This window comes from Pocillopora damicornis, chromosome 10, assembly GCF_964200805.1.
Source record: "Pocillopora damicornis chromosome 10, jaPocDami1.2, whole genome shotgun sequence".
Lineage (NCBI taxonomy): Eukaryota > Metazoa > Cnidaria > Anthozoa > Scleractinia > Pocilloporidae > Pocillopora > Pocillopora damicornis.
In genome coordinates, this window is record NC_142679.1 from 18290437 (window position 1) to 18304283 (window position 13847).

Genomic DNA, 13847 nt, shown 5'->3' on the forward strand with positions numbered 1-13847 from the left:
ATAAATGCCATATATAACAGTGCATTACCGAGCATGCAAGTCTCTCCTACGCTTTGAGAGTTTTACGTCTAACTTCGAGAAGGTAAAGTTCTAGATTTACTTGCTTGAAAATCTGAGATACAGAGAGCATTTTCACTTAATCTGAGCCCGCGTTAAGTCTTTGTCTTATCGGCTTTCCATCAAATTTACAAACATGGCGGGTTACTCCTTTCCGCCATAAAGTTCAAAGCCTGGATAAACAGTTTGTTACCTTTTATTTCGCTGTGACCAAATGCCCGGCAGCCGGGCGCGGTCTCGAATAGACTAAATGCCTGGCAGTCAGAAATTTTCACAGAATTGCAACCGAAAGGTTCTTTCAAACTTCTTAGAATATCAGAAATTTGCTCAGAAACGCCAAGCGATTTCAAAAATTATTTTGGCTTTTTAGTGGACAAATACATCGCTCGGTTGTCGACACTTGAAAATTGTACGCTTCTGATCAGGCTGCCGCGCATGGTAACAAGCCTTTGCATAATTATAAAAAACCCACTCAAACCTTTTGGGTGATTTGAATTAAAAAAGGCGCTGTTGAACTTCTTTGAAGACTCATTGTTTGACTTAAAAAAAAAACAACAAAAAAAACAAAAAACTTGTGTGTCATTATTCCAAATTGCGCTCGAAATCATCTGATCGCCTGTACCAAAGAAATTCTGTTTTACGATTTAAGTGCGGTCGTTTGTAGAAGAGTGTACATATGCTAATCAAGCTTTCTAACAAGGGATTTCGGCGCGCTTAGTTCCATTAGTGATCAGGACTGCTTGCTGGTGTGTGACTCGTTTACGGAATTTTGTCGTTGGTGCAATTTCACCCATTACCTGCTCCCTCTAGGGAAAAACAAGCAAGGTTAGCCGGTAAGTGTTTATCTCTTGATCTCTTGACCATTTCCAACTTTAATTTCAACCTTGCTCGGCTAAAGGGCATTTAGTCACTGCGTATTTTCAACCGCACTCGTGCATACCCAAATGTTGGCAACTATTTTGAAGCAGGCAAAAATAAATGACTTAGCGGTTTTAAAAACCTTGAATTTTCTTTCTAAGTCCCCTTTAATATCAGTTTCAAGCCAAAAACAAAGGAGAAATTGAACGGATTCATTTCTTTGTCCTTTCTGATTTCCTTAGGAAAAAAATTCCCTGATAAATTTGAATATTTAAGCAAACGATCCACATTTTTAGCGGGCTTTTTGGCCAAAACTCACACTGAAAGTTTAGCTGAAATTACCAATGATTCCCCTTTCACGCTGTAGCAGGAGCATTTAAACTGCAAAAATAAATATCTGCGAGGCGACAAAAAGAAAGAAAATAAAGACCAGACGATGCCAAGTCTCTGGGAAAAAATACGTTGCGTGACACAACCGTTGCATGTATTTTAATTTCGATATTGACAACATTTCCCGTGTACATTTACATTTGCCAACAGAATTGTCACAGTGATAAAAATAATACTCTGAAGTTGGTTGTAGGTGGTTTCAGGTGGTTTTAGGTGGATTTTGGTCATTCCTTGTTTTAGTACCTGTGGACACGACCGTTGCATCCATTCTCATCTCTAAAAAGCACGATCCCAGTATATCAGGGATTCCTGAATACTACGAAATACACATTTGAATTCCAATAGCTATTAGATTGCACAGTGGGCTGAGAATTTCTTCTCTATGGTGGGATGTTAGAATCGATGGTCAAACTGTGATAACCAGGTCTGTATGATGTTCAACTTGAGAAATTTACTTCTCCTCCCCTGAAAAAATGGACAGCTATCCAAAAAATGGACAGCTATCCAAAACCCAGGCTTCTGATCCATTTTATTAACCTGAAGACGGGAGTAATACCATGGAGAGCGAGAGCTGGGAGGCAGAAGGCCACAAAAGTACTGGAGCCGAGAGAACATGATACAGGAAGTTGGAGACTGTGACCTTCCCGTCCCCCCCCCCCCCCCCTTACCCCCCCTCCACTTGCATGGCACCACTAAGGGCCGATCAAAGAATGGGGAGACATAAATAACATAAAGTTGTAGAATATTGAAAAGTGCTCCACATTTTGTCAAGCATACAGGATAGAGGAATTTACAAGTCCTCACAAGGGTTATAACAACTTTAGAAAAATCAAAGAAATGTGTTATCTGGCCTTAAGACGAAGAAATATCTAAGTCTCCGACAAGGTATCCCATCCCAAACTTGCGAATTATCCGCTCTGATGCTGTACAATGAACTCGACGGAGAGTTAAGCCATTATTAGGTTTATTTGTGACAAGCATCCTGTATATCGCTAGGACTGACAATGTCGAAGGTTCGGTAGTGAAATAAAAGAAGACTTTATCACGAGATGTGAAACGAGAGTGGGACAAAAAAATCTGATTCTTTTATGAGGAAGGAGTTTATCCCAATCTCTCACACTCTATTTACATTAAAAGTGCTATTTAGTTCATCATTTTTTCAAATTTGATGTAGCAAAATGCGAAGCGTGACTTGGATTTATTAGTGAGAGATGATGATATTGATCATGTTTTATCGTTCTTCGGCTAAAGGTTTAGAGCTATGGCACCAAATGGTTACAAGAAGATCTCCTCCACCAGTGACTCTGCCGAGAAAGTAAGTTTTGTTTCTTTCCTCTTGTTGCAATGGATGAACGATGTCATGAAGACAGGCAGTAAACGAACCTTAGAGGAAGAAGACTTTGTACCACTCTCAAACGAGAACACCTCACAGTCAGCCACAGAACTTCTTGACAAAAAATGGAAAGAAGAAATCGCTAATTCCATTGAGAAAAAGAAAAGACCCAAGTTATGGAAAAGTGTTTTGAAGATGATTTCCCTCAGGGAAGCTGTTTTCGTTGTTTGCTGTGATGTCTTGTACGCAATCGGCTCCCTCCTTTCACCATTGCTCATTGGATATCTGATTTTTATGTTAATGTCACCTGAAACACATCAGAACAACATCCTTCATGGTTGCATGTTAGCAACTGCAATGGCTGTAAACACTTTGGTTGGGAGCCTCGGCATGCAACATTACGCTTACGCGGCTGAAATAATGGGCATCAGACTGAGTAACGCAGTAAAAGGTCTCGTTTACAGGAAGGTGAGCACAAGTAGAGTAACTGACTCGTTCCAAGCCTTCTCCATAATGTGCACGGCGTTCACGTGGGGAAGGAAGGGGTGATGGGAAAGAGGAAAAGGCTCTCTCACTTTTCCCACTCTATCGCACTTGCCCGTGTTAGCTGCCGACACCGTCCCTTTGAAGAAAATTGGAAACGAGTCAGGGTAGGGTTGGGCTGGTTTGGGTAAGGGGAATGGACGCAATCTTCCTCAATTCTCTCAGCACTTGCTCCTTCACCTCTTTATACACTTTTGTTGCAACCTTGGATTATGGAGTAGTCAGAGAAAGTTTTTAATCCAGTGGCTGCATTCTCTATTTTCTTGGCAACAGTGTGTATCCGCAGGCAGTATTTACACGGCGAAAAGGCGTAACCAGCATCAGAAATGATTACGCCGAAGCTGAAGCTTGTATGAATTCATACACTTTCGCAAACTTAAGTAATGAGATTTTTCTTGGCACGTTACGACTCCTCTAGTTACGCCTCTGTGTTGGGAGCGTGAGAGTTGGTTCAATCTGCTTGAATCAAGCTTGAATCCTCGATCTCGCGGGTGGAAGTCGGCGTTCTAGGAATTTGGCTGGTGGATAGCGTTGAAGGCGCGCTCAGATTGGCTACTCAAACTTCAAATATCCCTTGCTATTCACCTCTGAGAAAATTGCCCGGAATTTTCGCCCAAAAAGCGCCACTTAGCAGCTCGGTAAATATCCACCACTAATCACCTTTAGTTTGGCGAATGGTAGTTAATGATTCTGATTGCTTTCTGCACTTAACATGGGTTTTACTTTTCAAGAAGTTAATTCTGGTATTGATATTGTTTCATTCTCAGATTTTACTGCTTAGCAAGAGTTCATTGTCAAAGTTTTCAGCAGGGCGTGTGATCGACCTGCTGTCAAATGATGTTCAGCGAATGGAGACAGCACCTAAATGGATTTTAGCAATGAATTCAGCCATACTCCAAATCGTGCCCGCAACGTTTATAATCGCTTATCTGATTGGCTGGCAGGCTCTTATGGGAGAGATATTTCTCTGTCTTCTTCTACCGTATTATGCAGAGATGTCTTCTGTCAATGCCGCACTGCGTCTACGTTCAGCGGCGGAATCTGATATGCGAATTTCTTTGACGAACCAAGTGGTTTCTGGGATACGTGCTATCAAAGCGCATGCGTGGGAGGATGAATTCAGAGAAAAAATAAAACATACACGGAAGTAAGGGAAATTTAAAAACCTATCTAATTTCTTCAGATAACCGCAGAAGATCTTTGCACCGACACCTTTGGGTAAACGAAGTGGTAGTATTGGTTTACTAGCGTAATAACTCATGCAAGATTTTGGAAAAACACTCTAAGAGTTTTTAATTCACAAACGTAACATTTATGGGTGGAGATGGTGGCTGTGAGGAAGGTTGGAAGTCATATTTAGGAATAGTTTGTGATCATGGCGATGTAATGTTTATTGCCCTTTGCTTATTACAAAATGTGTTCAGTTTTCAGAGAGTTTTTCGGTGTAATAAACGATAAGTATGTGAACAACCACTGGAAGAGTTATGGGTGCAGAGTGCAGAGCGCAGAGTGCAGAGTGAAGGGTGAAGACTGCAGAGTGCAGAGTTTCTAATCAGTACCTTCATTTTGTCCAAAAATGATAACAACGAATCTTTTTGTTTCTTTCAGACGAGAAATAAGCATCATCCGTAAGAAAAGTGCCATTCTCTCAGGTTTGGCTGCCTTGGAGTATACTTCAATACCAATCCTGCTGTCTGTTATTACTCTGATGTTTACTGGTCAACCCCTAACACCAGTCAATATTTTTATGCTCTTAATGTTTATTAACTTGCTAAGACTTCAAATTTGCCTTGGCACTGCGTATGGTGTGGTGGAGACACGGGAATCATTTGCATCCCTCGGAAGAATAGAAGATTTTCTTATTTCAGAGGATTTGTTTTCCTTCTCTGAGGGTCATTATCTACAAGACAGAGGAACAGTTCTAGAAAGAAAGTCGGGCAACTTACAAAACGATTCTACATCTATGAGCCAGTCGCATGTATCAGATGAAGATCCCCTTACTGATCAGTGGATAAACCCTTCCAAGCCAGGAACTTTATGTGTGTCGCATTTAACATATAAAGAAATGGCGAGGAAAGATGCATTTATTCTTCAAGATGTGGAATTCATTGCTGCGTCAGGAAGCTTGACAATTGTCACCGGACCAGTAGGCAGCGGTAAATCAACTCTCCTCTCAGCGATCGCTGGCGAGATGTCAGACGTAAGCGGAACAATAAGTCGTCAAGGAACTTTTGTGTATGCACCGCAAATAGCATGGGTGTTCTCTGGAACCTTAAGAGAAAATATTTTATTCGGAGAGTCGTACGATGATCCAAGATACACCAGAATAATCGAGGCATGCGCTCTCGCAAAAGACTTTCAGCAGTTTCCGAACGGTGACCAAACCGTTGTTGGTGAGCGCGGTGCCGTTCTGAGTGGTGGTCAGCGTGCAAGAGTAAGCTTAGCACGCGCAGTGTACGTGGATGCAGACCTTTTCTTGTTGGATGACCCTCTCAGCGCGGTGGACTACAAAGTCGGTCGGCATATCTTTGAAAAGTGTATCAAGGGTTTGCTTGGTGACAAGACCCGACTGTTAACTTCTCATCAAGAGCAACACATGAAAGATGCAGACCAAGTGATTGTACTGCACAAAGGTCGCGTTCTGGGGAAGGGAACCTTCGCTGAGCTTCAAGGAAAAGGCATCTTAAATACCACCATCGACCCACTTTACAAGAATGCTTCGACAGAGAACAAGTCTAATGACATGGTCACCGCAAGGGAGGATGAAGGGAGACGCGGAGGTTTGAAGCCACTCACAAATAAAGACAATGAACTGGAAATATCTGTTGAAGATCGGGGAATCGGAACGGTGTCAAGTAAGCTGTATTGGGACTACTTCAGAAGTGGTATTAACTCCTTGTTCATCATTGGAATGATTTTCTTGTGTCTTATTTCTCAAGGTGAGCTCTAAAGAATTATTAAAATGGGAAAAACTTAGCCATTGTTTGGTGCTGTCGAGCAACATTCTCTTTCGGGAGGAACGAGCAAGCAGGCAACCAAGTCAGAAACTCCAACCCAGTTTCTTTTTGTCTCGGAGGAGGAAGAGGAAACTGGGACTAACGGGAAAAGGCATGCAAAGGGCGATGGGAAATTAATGTTAAGACTAACAACCAATCTGACATTTACGAGAAAGGTTGACGCCTTTTGATCCTGAGTTAAAAAAATGTTTATTTCATCTGATTTAGACTTTTACGTAGACTATGAAGCGTAATTTTATCATTCACCATATTTTTTCGCTTTTTTCAGCATCGATGGTTGCCCCTGACGTGTGGCTGTCCTTTTTGACCGGGAAACTTCCATCAAAGCAGAAAGACAAGACAAATTTAATTATCTACGGTGGTTTGGTCGCTGCTTCTTTCATATTAGGCATTATCAGGGCTTACACTTTCTTTTTGGTTTGTCTAAGAAGCTCTGAGCGTCTTCATGACAAAATGGTTGTAGCTCTTTTAAAAGCGCCGGTTCTTTTTTTCGATTCAAATCCTGTGGGTAGAATCCTGAATCGATTCTCTAAAGATGTGGGTTGCATGGATGAGTTATTACCATTACAGTTTCTGGCCACAATTCAGTTGGTATTGCTGTTGCTCTCATCTTTAATCGTTCCTTCTGCTACAAATCCTTGGGTTTTGTTTGTTACCGTTCCAATGACGGCCATGATTCTTTACTTTGCAAGATTTTACTTGAAGAGTTCCAGAGAACTAAAAAGGTTGGAGTCAATATGTCGAAGCCCAGTCTTCTCTCACATATCAGAGACTCTTGATGGACTGGACACAATTCGAACAAGAGGTAGACAGAGAGATTTTATGGACAAATTTCACAGGTAAGTTTGTGCAACTTTCCAAGTGAGCTTGGAAGGTAAAATCTCAAACTCAATTCAGGCTTGGTCCGCAAAACACTCATAGGGCAGGGTTTGTGTTTGGCATCTGGAATCATCATCCGTAAAAACAATCTCTCCAGTTACCCTTTCCTCCTTCCTCCCACAATAGCCTCTCTCTCCCCCCTCCACCTTCCTCTTCCAACACTTTGAAAATTGTGGAGATGGAATGCTTGGTTGATTGGGGCACTCGATTTGGTACTTGGTCCCAGCCTCAAATTTGCCCCTCTACCTCATAACATGTTTTCGTTGGCGTTCTCGTGCTTACTATTCTACTACGTCGCGTCCAAATTTTTTTAAATTTACATTTTGTTTACCAAATCTGTGAATCTGTTTTGTTCATTATGGTGATGGCACCCTCTCCGCAGCACTTAAAGAACTCGCTGCGCAGGTCTGGCATTTGAAGTCGAGATGATTAACTTTAATTTTTTTTTCTTTCCCTACGGACAGTTACCAAGACACTCATACCCAATCCTTTATCATGATGACGGCAAGTGGCAGATGGTTCGGTGTACGTCTGGATGCAATAATTTCTCTTTTAATTGGCTTGGTGGTCTTAGTGGCAGTTTTAGTATATCAGGATGCCGGTATGTGGAGTTCCAACCAAATAAATTACACCGTTACACGCTCATGTACACTTTAAAAAGCCTGTGATATTCCATGTGATAAGACTGCGCAAAGAATCTTTCCGTGTGTAGCGGGAGACCAAAACAAGTCGTTTTCCAACAAGTCCATTCATCACTATCTTCATGAGGACGATTGAGATTAGTTTGATTGAAAAAAAGTTTTTTCCAAAGTAATTTAGCATATCACAAGAGTAGCGTCGCGGTAACAGGTAACCGCGACATGCTGTGTCGTATCGAGTCGTTAAATTTTTGGTAATTTTTTTTGCGTGACCTGCTAGAAATGAACAGTTAATTAACAGATTTTTTTTTCTAATTAGCTTCCGCTGGGCTTTCTCTCGCTTACCTCATTCAAACGGTGGCCTTGACGCAATACGCTGTCAGAAAATCATCAGATGTCGAGAATTTTATGACGTCAGTTGAACGAGTTATGACCTACACCAAGCTCGACTCTGAGCCTGGATACGAAGTGGACACACTTCCCCCGGAACACTGGCCACGCGAAGGAAACATCACATTCCGCGACGTGTCGATGACGTATTACCCAGGGGGACCTAAAGCCCTGAGGAACATCAGTCTTGTCATCAAAGGAGGCTCAAAAATTGGTGTTGCAGGCCGCACGGGCGCCGGCAAATCATCTTTTGTCGCATCTCTTTTGCGTATGCCCGACCCTGACGGAGAGATTTTGGTGGACGGAATTCAGATAAAGAATATTAATCTTCGAGCAGCTCGCGGGTGTATATCCGCTCTTAGCCAAACTCCGGTGCTTTTCAGTGGATCATTGAGGAAGAACCTGGATATTATGAAGCGCCTCCAAGATGCAGATCTGTGGCGGGTCTTAGAGGATGTGCAACTAAAAGATTTCGTACAAAGTCTTGAGGGACAATTGGATTACGAATTGTTGGAAAATGGAGCAAATGTCAGTGTAGGAGAGCGGCAGTTGATTTGTTTGGCTCGTGTTCTGTTGCAGAAGAGCAAGATCATCATCTTGGATGAACCCACTGCACACGTGGATCCAGCCACAGAAGAAACAATCTGGAGAGTGGTGCGGGAGAAACTGAAAGACTCCACAGTAATAATTATAGCTCACCGTCTGAACACCATCCGACACTGTGACAAAGTATTTGTTTTCAAGGAGGGAGGGGTGGTCGAGTCTAGAAAGTTTGACTCATGAAGACTGAAGCGTTTTACACCAGCCTTTATAACTGATATTAGTTTGTAATGTCCGGTTGTTTTTGCTTTTCTTAGAGTGCAATAGGATTGAGCGTCGTCAAATGAAAACCAAAGTTATCGAAATGGCCAGTTTACTGCGTGGCCGATATTCCGACAATTGAAATGGAAGTGAGAGCACAAGTTTCTTAATCGTGGAATTTAAGGGTTTTTTCTTTAACATTTGAAATAAAATGAAAAACCCTTTCTGCTACTTTGTCATTAGCAAAGATATCGTGCGATTGTTTTCTGCTTTATTCCAAAGGATTTGAATGTAATTCAACCAACTTTTCTTTACCTAGGGGTGATTTATTCAAAACGAAGTGAGGGCCAAGAAGCATGAAAATAGCTTTCTTTAAGAGGAGGCGGATCAGTTTTGGTATCTGACCCAACATTAAGCCTAGAAAGTTTTTATCAATCGACTGTTGTTGGGTTAGGAGAGGGGTAGGAGCGCAGTTCCTCAGATACTGACATTGATCCGAGTAAGCCATTAAATTTTCCAAAGAATAAAACTTTTTTTACCCAAAACCACCGGGAAGTACAGCGCGCATTATTGCTATAAAATTCTATTTATGGTACTGTAATTTATCCATCAACAGCAACAGAACTATCAAACCAAGCAGCAATAAAAAGTTTTGCAAACTTTTCTTTTTCGGTAATCAAAACTTAGGTTTGATGTTTTATTTTCTGTTTGTGTGTTTTTTATATCAATGCAATAAATGCCATATATAACAATGCATGATCGTGTATGTATATCTCACCTACACTTTGAGAGTTTTATCGTTTAAGTTCGAGAAAAGCTTGAAAATCTGGGTACCGCATTTTCACTTGATCCGAGCCTGTGTCCATATCAAACTTATCCCATAGAAAACTGAACATTTGCTTAAATTGGTCCCAAGCCACCGTATTACTCACCTGACATGCGCAGAGCAATTAAATAAGCCAAGAGCGCCAATGTTAAAAATGGCGGCTAACAGAGTGAAGCGGGAGCATAAGACTCCGAAGAGATTTATTGACGAATTCGCAGAAGCTAAGACCAAGCAATGCAAGAAAATAAAAACTACGGATAAGAATATTTATCCTGTTGAGATAATATAGGTCGACAAAGCGAGAAAACATGGCAAAATTCATTTCAAAGGGTACTGCGAGAAATTTGACGAATGGAGGCCTTGCGATGAACATAATTTGCCCGTAATGCGATTGGAACCGATGTCAAAACCAATCGATGATTCCTTCAGCGATCGCCAGCAAACTTTTTATGAACGCGTTTACAGGGAGATCAAGCGAAAGTTGTACTCCGGGCGCAGAGAGGATTCTAAAGTTCGTATTGAAATTCAAGTCGATGACGATGTTTTCTATAAAAGTCTTGGGAGGATTTCATCCAAAAAATATCAGAGGAATAAACTCATATATGAAATTCTTTCAAATGAAACTCTGGATTGTTATATCGGCACAAAGTGGAATGAGCGGATCATGAATGAAAACGGCGATTTTGCTTATGTTGTACCAGGGACTGTGAGATTTTGGTTGACAAAAAGAAACCCCATAGTGGAATTTAAATTAATTGGCGATAAATACGTGAGATCTGAAATCGAAGACGGGCATCGAGTCGTTTTTACATTTGTCCGTGGAGATGGCAACAGATGTGGATACAAAAATATGGTCCATCATTAATATATTTGATTTAGCACATGTTTATTGATTTTGATAGTTGATGTCAAAGAATTATTTTACTTGCATGTGAATTACCTTCATAAAATGTAAACATGTGGTTATAAATGACCCATATATTTCAGTCTGTGATTCTGTTGTAATCAATGCAGTAACATTTTTGAAAAAGACTCCTTGAATACTGTATACAAGAAACATTTCACAGGCATAGCAAATTATTCTACACAACTTCTGCTAACAGTTTTTGGGTAATACACTCCTTTAATACATTGATATATTATATCATTACTGATTGATTAAATCACATCTTGGCTTCCATTTACCATCTATTTTAACAAGATGTGCACAGAAAGTGGGAGCATCGCATTTGCTGCATTTTGCAGTACATGTTTTGATGGTATGGCCAGAAGTTGAACAGTTTCCACAGTTGTAGCTTTCCTTCACCCTTTCCAAACCAGCAGCTTCCAAAAGCTGTATTCTGTGTTTTTTCAAGAAAAGTTGCTTTAGAGCAGAAACCCCTCTATGATTAGATGATCGAAAGTAGTCCTTTGATACAGTGTTGTTGTACTTCTCCATACCTTGCTGAGTGTAATAAGCTAAATTTTGGTATAGCTTTAAAAATTCAGGTACATGAACATACAAAGAATGCATATATGGTGTTACATCTTTTGCTTGGTAAAGGTCTAAGAATTTTTGAAACCATTTTTTGATTTTGTCCTTGAGGCTAGAGATAGCATCATCTGTAGTGTAATTAAGTTTAAGATCACCTATAATATCTATGAAATTACCCCAAAGGGCTTGCAGCTTGTCCACATTATGAAACTCTGGTAATAGTAAGTGAAAATTAATATGTTGGAAAAGCAAGAGTTTTTCAGGTCTAGTAAGGTCTCTGTACTCCAACTTCTTGCTGTCCCTATTAATTTTCCATTCAAAATTAATTCCAAGTTCTTTTACAAATTTCTCATACCCAGCCATATGTCTATACTTATTTCGACAAAACCCATTTGAAAAAGTAGATACCTTGTCAATGGCATCTTTCCTGCGAAGTTCCCTGATCAGAAGTTCAATTAAATTATCAGATATTCTCAAAAATAAATGTAGTGTATCAATTATTACATGGTCAATAGGAATAAAATCAAATAATGGATTGGTTTTACAATTATATTGCTTAGATTTTGCATACTTACCTATTTCTTGTAAATCTCTTACCCCAAGAGATTTGTCAGTTATAGACCACTTTTAACTGATGTCAAACCTTTCATTTCCTGGGCACTTACACCAAATACAAGAGAAATTTTGATTAGCAGCCCCTGAACCACAAACACAGGCTAGAAACTTCCAGTCTCCTCCCAAAAAATACTCAATGCTATACTTATGACTATTTACAGTAATTTCTTTTAAATTTGACATTTCATTATTTAGATCAGCAAGGCTTTCTTTAAGATTGTCATAGTTCTCTGTTGTCTTAATTATTGCTAGAACATAGTTCCCTTTTTCATTCATTGCTGCATCCTTTTCATTCAAAATTGTGTATGTGACATTTTCAAGTTTAAGCCTTTTCCCAATGTTGGTACCATCACCACTGAGCTTTACTTTAATAGTAGTAACCTTGTCCAATACTCCATTTTTCTGCAGCCTTTTTATCTGTTCCTCAAGACTCCCCCTGAAAGAAATCTGTACTCCCTCTGCCTCCTCTGGTGTACTTCTCAGATTCCAATTGGCATTTAGTTTATCTAGGTGTTTGCATATTTTATATTTTGTGGGCATGTCTTTACACTTCATGGCCAACTCATGCCAAGCTTCATTAGATATATTCAATTTTTCCTTTAAGTAAACCCACATATTGATGTCATCAATATCATTGTCAGTCAGTTCTCTTGGCTCTGTTTCCAATAGTTGTAACTCTCCCTCTTCTACCAATGAAATAGTTTCATATTGTTGAGTGTCATTATTAAATACCTCAACCTTGGTGGCAATAAAATTGTAGAGGCCTAAAAATGACAGTGCTGAGTGGCAGTCTTCTTTAAATCCTCGCCTTAATCTTGCCTGATGTTGTTTGGTATAATCAGTGAAACGTTTGCTTTTGTTTGGACCTCTTTGTCCCTTTTTTTGCATTCTTGCTGCTTTTTTCGCTAATCTTTTGAATTTTTGTTTGTATTGTTCTTTTCTGTTTTCCGAATCCCTAATAACATCTTCAAACTCCTGCTCAATTTTTAATCTCTTTGCCTGCTCTGCGGCTAAATCCAGTTCAGCTTTCCTTTTCTGCCCACGAAGCTGTTGGTTTTCCTCAATCAATGAGTTGTTTTCAAGCTCATGATAGAAAATTTTGAAGGAGTGGTTTTTTGCCTTCCACGCATCAATAAGCTTCTTTATACTTTTCCCCCCACTTTTTGACGCTTTCTTGAACGCTGAATGGAGGAGAGAAATCTTTTTCCTGAAGACGTTGAGAATTCTGGAATTTATAACAACTCCGCGAATCTCAGATTCCCTCAATATTTTTTCCACGATTCCCACAATCACAGAATCAGCACTTTCGTCGTTCGGCTCTTGATCAGACTTCTTCGACAGGGAATATATGAGATAGCTGATAAAAAAAAATCAGTTCGGTGAAAAAAAATTGAAAAAAATTAAAAAGAAAAAAGAAACAGGTTGGAATACACTTCGATAAACGCAATTTTTACTTACTTGTTTATTTCGTAAGTAAACCAAGGCAGTTTTTCCCCTTTTGGACCATTTGTTTCTTCGCCGAAATCGTTTTGTGCATCTACCGCCACCGCGAGAAGAGCCAGCGAAGAAAAATTCACCAGCGCGTAAACTTCGAGTCCCATTTCCCGAACCCAAACAATATCCAAACCTCATGTATTATACATCAAATTGCGCCAAATTTATTGTTTTTTTCGTATTTCGCGGTAATGACCAGTTTTAGGCATGCGCTTTAGAGTTTTAGTCCCAGACTCCATGGCCACTGCTTGCATGTGGCGTGAACCCCTCTTCGACATATCTGAATCGCTAACCATAAGTCTCAAAAACCCGAACGAAATATTTTAATGATTTCCTTCAAATACAGTGGTATAGAAAGCTTATGTACGTTAGTTTTAGAAACTGAAGGTAAGAAAGATAGCAATTCAAATGAAATACACGAAAAAGAGGAAAATGTTCGAAAAGTAGCGTGTTTTTGACTGACCTCAGACTGCGTGACATGTCACGAAAATCTACAGAGGCAGATGTTAAACGTAAGTTTGATATGTACCGG

At 40.0% G+C, this 13847-nt stretch overlaps 2 protein-coding genes across 2 annotated transcripts; one reads left to right on the forward strand and one right to left on the reverse strand.

Annotated features, from left to right (window-relative positions):
- Positions 1–790: 790 nt before the first annotated feature.
- Positions 791–9658, forward strand: LOC149039227 (ATP-binding cassette sub-family C member 4-like). Its single transcript, XM_089186040.1, has 7 exons — positions 791–890; positions 2557–3106; positions 3949–4328; positions 4790–6120; positions 6467–7037; positions 7542–7678; positions 8035–9658. Exons 2-7 carry the CDS (start codon positions 2567–2569, stop codon positions 8886–8888), a joined length of 3813 nt encoding a protein of 1270 aa, XP_089042166.1. The 5' UTR covers positions 791–890; positions 2557–2566; the 3' UTR covers positions 8889–9658.
- Positions 9659–9879: 221 nt separating this feature from the next.
- On the reverse strand, positions 9880–13506 carry LOC149039228 (uncharacterized). Its single transcript, XM_089186047.1, has 2 exons — positions 13280–13506; positions 9880–13178 (listed from the first exon to the last, which is right to left on the reverse strand). The coding sequence occupies exons 1-2, from the start codon at positions 13420–13422 to the stop codon at positions 11834–11836; spliced, it is 1488 nt and encodes a 495-aa protein (XP_089042173.1). The 5' UTR covers positions 13423–13506; the 3' UTR covers positions 9880–11833.
- Positions 13507–13847: the final 341 nt, after the last annotated feature.

Coding starts and splice junctions, on each gene's coding strand:
- LOC149039227 (XM_089186040.1), top strand. CDS start 2,567: ATGGCACCAAATGGTTACAAGAAGATCTCCTCCACCAGTGACTCTGCC. Junction 4,329..4,789: donor AAAATAAAACATACACGGAA/GTAAGGGAAATT, acceptor TGTTTCTTTCAG/ACGAGAAATAAGCATCATCC. Junction 7,038..7,541: donor TTTATGGACAAATTTCACAG/GTAAGTTTGTGC, acceptor CCCTACGGACAG/TTACCAAGACACTCATACCC.
- LOC149039228 (XM_089186047.1), bottom strand. CDS start 13,422: ATGGGACTCGAAGTTTACGCGCTGGTGAATTTTTCTTCGCTGGCTCTT. Junction 13,179..13,279: donor TTTACTTACGAAATAAACAA/GTAAGTAAAAAT, acceptor TTTTTTTATCAG/CTATCTCATATATTCCCTGT.